The sequence below is a fragment of the Laccaria bicolor genome, genomic scaffold (genome assembly GCF_000143565.1).
Source record: "Laccaria bicolor S238N-H82 LACBIscaffold_14 genomic scaffold, whole genome shotgun sequence".
In the NCBI taxonomy this organism is placed as follows: Eukaryota; Fungi; Basidiomycota; class Agaricomycetes; order Agaricales; family Hydnangiaceae; genus Laccaria; species Laccaria bicolor.
The window spans coordinates 668,601-674,953 of record NW_001889885.1 but is presented as its reverse complement, the minus strand read 5'-3'; the positions used below and the strand labels follow the sequence as shown (position 1 = coordinate 674,953).

The window sequence follows — 6,353 nt, the reverse complement described above, 5'->3', positions numbered from 1 at the left end:
TCATGGTTGCATTAGTGTTGTCATGGATGTGGACATGTTGGCGTGGATGTGGGTGGGCGCTGGGCATTTTTCGGTGGGCGCTGGGTGGTTTTCGATGGGCGCTGGGCCGTTTTCGATGGGCGCTGAGTGTTTTTGGTGGGCACAGGTGTTTTTTGGTGGGCTGGGTGTGGTTTTTGTGGATGCTGGGCCATTTTCGTGGGTGCTGGAGGCGTTTTCGGTGGTGCCACGTCGTTGTCTGGATGGTGGTGGTGCCACATCGTTGTTGTTGTCCGTTGGTTGACACATTGTGGTGCACCTGTATTGTGAGTGATGGGGGGCAAGGGAGCTGGGACTCACCTGGGTGGCCAAAAACAACCAGACAGTGACAATGTGCCATGTTGTCACTGTCAGACGACGTGTTGCCTGGACCTCGCACAGGGTTGTCATTGATGTGATGCAACATGGCGTGGTCGTGGTTGCTGGTCAACGTGGTCGTGGTTTCGTGGTTGCCGGTCAACACGATCGCTGTGGGCAGTGGTGGCGATGGGTGATGAGCATGGTTGGCAGCGATGGTGGTAGTAGGAAGAAGAGTGGCCGTGTTTGGTGAGTCTGGGTTGCCAAATAATCATTGTTTGGCATCGGTCAGAAATAAATAAACTATAATTAGTAACAAATACAACAAATAAACAATGGATTCAATGAAATACTGTTCCTGCTCATTCTGGGGAAGACCATTCCGGTGTAAATTCCAGAATGATCAGATTCCACTGGAATGAGAAAACACAGGAATGACAAATTTAGCAGGGCTTACTGCTAAATTTCATTCCACCGGAATTCCACAGGAATGACCGGAATCCTGCAGGAATAGGGGGGGCACTGATAAGACCTTGGAGTTGTTGGAGCATGCCAAACCCAAGTGGGAGGAGATGATCCAAGTCCTCAAAGCTCGACTGCCCTGCACCCAGGATTTTCAAAGGGGTCAGTCGACGTCGCCCCCCACTGATGCAGGTCCACATTTGCCCGGTGCAGCAGATGTGATTCACATGGTGCCCACTGTCACTGATGCAGCTCCACATTCGCCTGGCGCAGCACATGGGACTGACATGGCGCCCACCATTGCTCCATCAACTCCGGCACCTGCTTCAAATGCACCCTTGCAGCTACAATCGCCCATCACAGCAAAACAGCAATCAGTGGTGGCTACCACCACTGCTGGAGTTGCACCTGCTGCCCCTTCAAGTCCCACGGCGCCCAACACCGAAGGGGTAGAACTCGTGCCAGTTGAGGTTAGCCCAGGTTCTCCACTTACTGCCATTGGATCTCGCCCCACTTCCCTGCAAAGTGGAGATGAACGAAACACGTCTACTGGGTGCAAAAGGAAGGCTGATGAAGAGGTCGACGCGGACATCACCAGGAAGAAACTGGCCAGCAATCAGAAGAAGGGCCCACCGAGTGCACCTCAGCGCAGACAACCTGCACATGGTAAGGCTCCCAATAGCGTCAATCCAGTGACAGCAGGCCAGTTGAGCAAACTGGACACCATCATCGAGGAAGACTTGTAGATAAAATTTGCATGGCCATACATATCTTGAAATACCCTACAGTAGCTAGGGTATAATAAATTTTTTGATGCAGTTATTCTTTGGCATGCATATGCTTTGGTGCTCTTTCAGTTCAACTGACACATTTTGGGGCACTGGCAAATTGAGGTTACTTGGGGTGAAAACAAATTGAGGTTCCTACGCATTGGCACTCTTACATGACAGGGTTTTGGAACAGCTTGAAACCCAAACCTTGTATTCACAGGTGTAAGTAACATGTAGCTAGGTTGACTCAGGCGCCAGTGCGAAAACAGGTGTGGCACCTGAATCAAAGAAAGACCCAAAAGTGTGCCAATGTTGAATCACTCCTTCCACCACTCTCCATGCTGTCATCAATGACACCCATGAAACTCTCTTTTACTTCAGTACAAGTACAACCTCATATCCCAGAATGCCACTTTACCATCTTGGTTGTCTTCATTACCTGAGCCACATTTGTGTGGAAATTCCATTATCCATTCATTGAACCTGTTGGGCCCACCCATTTGAAACAAAGACTTTGTAGGGCCCATACATTGAATTGAAGACAGTAAGTACTGCCAGATATGTCGCCCACCTGATGGCACAACAACGGCTTTGGCACAAAGCTCGTCACCTATATTACACCTAAGTGAGACCCTGAACACCAGGGGGATGGAGTATGCATCTGCCAGGATGCACTACTCCCCAGTTGGGCCCAGCCATCACTAATGGACAATTTGTCGATGGGCATGGGTCTGCAGTGAAGTCATTTCGAATGAGCACGCCCATTAATGGCAGGCGCAAGCGCCCATTATTGGCAGGTGCACACCTGTTCGGCCCAGCCATCACTATGGAGGATATGTTGATAGGTGGGCCGAGTCTGCTAGCCCCATATGGTATGAGGTATTGTCAGGTTCGGTTAGTCCATTAGGTAAGGGCTAGGGTCACTGTCATACTGTACAAATACAACCAAGTCTTCACATCACATGTCACATCTATTTGCCTTAAATCAAAAGAAAATTTTTCGGCCATCTCAGCGAGAAAAAAATCCCAAATCGATGAAGAGTTGGTCTTATTTTTACAGTATGTGTCATCTCATGAAGCAACGTACGGGAGAAAAAGCAGGTGCAGCATTGGAAGACACAATACATGCTGGAAGATGGGAAGCTGTGGTTTGTAGGAGGCGGCAGTGGCATGAGAGCGCAGGCAAGGAGGGAGTGTGTATCAAGAGCTGAAGCGGTTGAGTTGGCAAAACTCCAGCATGAACAAGGCAGACACTGGCATCGCGATGCAATGAAATTGGCGCTCCTGGACAGGTACCATAGCCCCAAACTGGACGAGTCAATAGTCAAAGCTATCATGGATTGTGCGCGGTGCAAAAACTTTGGAGGTACACACTTACACTCTCTGCTGCCACCAATAACCAGGCGCCACCCCTTTGAGCTACTGGTGGGTGACTATCTGTCATTGCCAGTCGGAAAAGGCGGCTATCACACAGCCGGGATTTACTTGGATACGTGTTCGCAACATGTCTGGGGGTACAAGTTCAAAACTCATGGTAGCGCTATGACAACCAACTGTTCCCTCAATGACATCTTTCACAATTTCGCACCACCAGAAACATTCATGGCAGATGGGGGCAAGCACTTCAAGAACAAGGAAGTTGCAGACAATTGCAAACACTGGGGAACCAAATTACACACCATGGCAGCATACTCACCGTGGGTCAATGGACTCATCGAAGGCACTAACAAACTATTACTTTATGTCTTAGCTCGGTTATGCGCTCCTGAGGTTGGCGAGGATGGATGGCAGGTGGTTAAATGGGATAAGCTAGCAGCAACCTGGCCAGACCACTTTGACAAGGCTATCTGCATTCTCAATTGGCGGATTTTACCAGCTCTCAAGTTCAGCCTGAAGGAGATTTTGCTAGGATTAGTGGTGAACACATCAAAAACGCCCCTAGAGGTCAGCTGTTCTTTACCTCCTGCTGATGTCAACACACATATGACTTACGTGGCACAACAACGGCTCGATGGATACGCCGAAGCAGTACACCACGCCATGCAGCAGAAGACCACGTTCAATTGCAGAGTCACAGTGTCAAAGGCAGGAGTCGTCGAATTCAAAAAAGGCCAACTAGTACAAGTGTATGATAACAAGCTAGCCTCAACCCTCAGCACAGAACGAAAACTAGCACCCATGTGGTCGCCCCCACGGCATGTCACTGAGCAACTCCTGAATTCTTACAAGCTCGAGTGGTTGGATGGCACCCTGTTGGACGGGTTATTCCATGCTAGACACCTTCGAGATTTCGTGCCAAGGGAGGGCACAACATTAGCAGTGGAGCAGAAGGAGTTGGAGAAGGCGCTAACCTTGGAGGAACCCAATGAGAAGGTGGCTATAGCGCCAGGAGACAAAATGGAAGAAGAGGTAGTGGATGAAGAAGTGGAAGAAGCAGGGTTGGAGGATCAAGGCAAAGAAAGGGGTGAAGTGTGGGCCAACAAAGGGTTTTTCTACGAGGAGGATGAAGAAGAGGTTCAGGATGATGAGGAGATGGGCATTGGTGCTAGAGTGGCAGCGAGGAGGCGAGGATGCCTCCATAGCGGAGGGGGGCAGATGGAATAGGAGATAGGGCACTCCTCCCAAGGAGGCACATGACAAGGAGATTAGTCAGCAAGTAGCATGTAGACAGCCAAATTACCCAAGAGGTGTCAGATCCACTGATTCTGGCCATCAGATCCATTTATGACAAAGCACAAGCAGTGATATCCAAAGGATGGCATGTCAGCGGCATCTAGCATTCCCATCAACTCCGCTGCACAAGTGTTTGAGCGTTGATTTTGAGTCCAAGGCTTGTGTACCACAGGATATCACCTATTCATAGTATTCACAAAACTACATCAAATCAAAGGTAATGTAAATTGTGCTAATTCTTGAAGAAGAAGCGAGGATAATATATGGGAAGACAATTTCAAAGAAAGACATTTGAGTTGGTAGCAACACTGCGAAAAAAAGATGGTGGGTGGTGAATTGACGGCATTGGTAGTTGAATAGATGGGATTAGAATTTAATGATAAAATGACAAAGGATTGGTATTTTTCTCCCTCGGCCTCTACCTCGCTCATTGGGATTCTGGGAAGTAAGATAGAAGATACAACTTACAGCTTACAACGGGTTTGCATAGTGCACATCAGTCATGGTGCTAGCCCTTGTCTATCATCTGGAATGCCTAGTCTTGTTCCTTCCCCTTCACCTAGAGTGATTTTTTCACAGAACTCTTGGAGTTGCGAAGAACGAGAGATCATGAAGGGGAGCAATATTGTCAGTAGGAGTATTTTAATCAATTTGATTGAACAAGGAGGTACAGTCATCCACCTGCTAATGATACACCCAAAATGAGAAATTAGCTTCAACAGATTTGAGCACAACCTTTCTCTACAAAAACTACATAAAAATCTCAGATAAATTCCTGTCTATCACTGTACCAAATTTCAGAATGTTTCACCCACATTTCACAAAGAAAAATTAAGATTATGGGTGTATCATTGAGGGGTGTGACTGTATTTGGCTATTTCTGAAAAACAGTCCATTTTGTATGCTCCACAGCTTTGCCAATTCTGCCTCAATTGCATCCAAATTATGTACGGTGGTAGATATGAGTTTGTACTACTTGTTACAACTTGTTTCATAAAAATCGGTCTAGTATTGAGTGAGATATTGACTAGTCAAAAGTGTATCAAATGGGGGTGGCATATCATTAAGGGGTGGATGACTGCAGAGTAGAATTGTCCGAAGAGAGAGAATGTGGTTTCACAAACTTATTCGACCATTTTCCGAAGCAAGGACGTGTCTGGAGATTCGGACGAGGGTGAATGCAGTACTGATACCATTTTGATTTCATAGAATAAAGCCGCATCGTGCGAGATTCCCTAATATGGTATGAGGGTGGTACCCTCATGCTGTGGGAACAACGGTCGGGATCGGAGGATCAGATGCCTCTTGAAATTACCACCACTTCACCACGCATCTGCATCGTCGGAGGCACTTGTGCCCGTTCCACCGGCTACAGTGGTCACGCGTATGTACTCTCGGCTACCTCCCGGATGTATAAAAGGGCTGCGTTAGCTCTGCTTTCGATAGGATTCCAATCCGCCGTTTACCTTACTACCCTCTCCTCCTCCTCCTCCCTCTCAACGTCAACAGCTTTCGCTCCATCTTGCTCGTCATCAGCGTCCCCGATAGGTAAGCCCTTTTTGTTCACATTGCGTTTTGTTGTCTCTGATTGTCCTCCGCAGCCGTTAACGTCGTCCGCGAAGCCGCCTAGGGTGAGTCTCCCCATCTGCTTCACCTCCCCGCTGTTCTGATACGCTCGCGCATCGTTTCAGGACTCTGCTGGATGTTCTCTGTATTAAGTCAGTGTCGTCTTTAACCCACACATCAACGAAAATGACTTACGTGACATTTATAGTTGGGTGGATGATTCTTCGTCAATGTGTGCGTCCACACTGAATTACTACGCTCTCCTCCCCCTCCTTCTTTTCGACGTCGATGCACTTCATTCCATCTTGCTCGTCCCCGATCAGTAAGCCCTCTCGGTTCACAATGTGTCTTGTCGTCGCTGACGGTCCTCCGCAGTCGTTAAAGTCATCTTGGATGTCGCCCCCCCTCTGCTTCACCTCCCCCTTTGCTGATATACGTGCTCGTCAATTCAGGACCCTATTGGACGATCTCGAGGTCAGGTCAGTATCGTCGTTTAACCCGCACATCAACAAGATGACTTACTAGCCGGGAGTTCTTGGTCAATGTATG

General features: G+C 48.2%; 2 protein-coding genes across 2 annotated transcripts; both read left to right on the top strand.

The window, feature by feature from the left end:
* Nucleotides 1–2: 2 nt before the first annotated feature.
* Nucleotides 3–1,541, top strand: LACBIDRAFT_327923 (uncharacterized protein; the record flags this gene model as incomplete). The annotated part of the gene is made up of 4 exons (XM_001881920.1): nt 3–135; nt 209–302; nt 418–582; nt 842–1,541. The coding sequence occupies 4 exons, from the start codon at nt 3–5 to the stop codon at nt 1,539–1,541; spliced, it is 1,092 nt and encodes a 363-aa protein (XP_001881955.1).
* Nucleotides 1,542–5,500: 3,959 nt separating this feature from the next.
* LACBIDRAFT_327921 (uncharacterized protein) lies at nt 5,501–6,329 on the top strand (the record flags this gene model as incomplete). The annotated part of the gene is made up of 4 exons (XM_001881919.1): nt 5,501–5,622; nt 5,685–5,786; nt 6,013–6,126; nt 6,257–6,329. The coding sequence occupies 4 exons, from the start codon at nt 5,501–5,503 to the stop codon at nt 6,327–6,329; spliced, it is 411 nt and encodes a 136-aa protein (XP_001881954.1).
* Between the last annotated feature and the right edge of the window lie 24 nt (nt 6,330–6,353).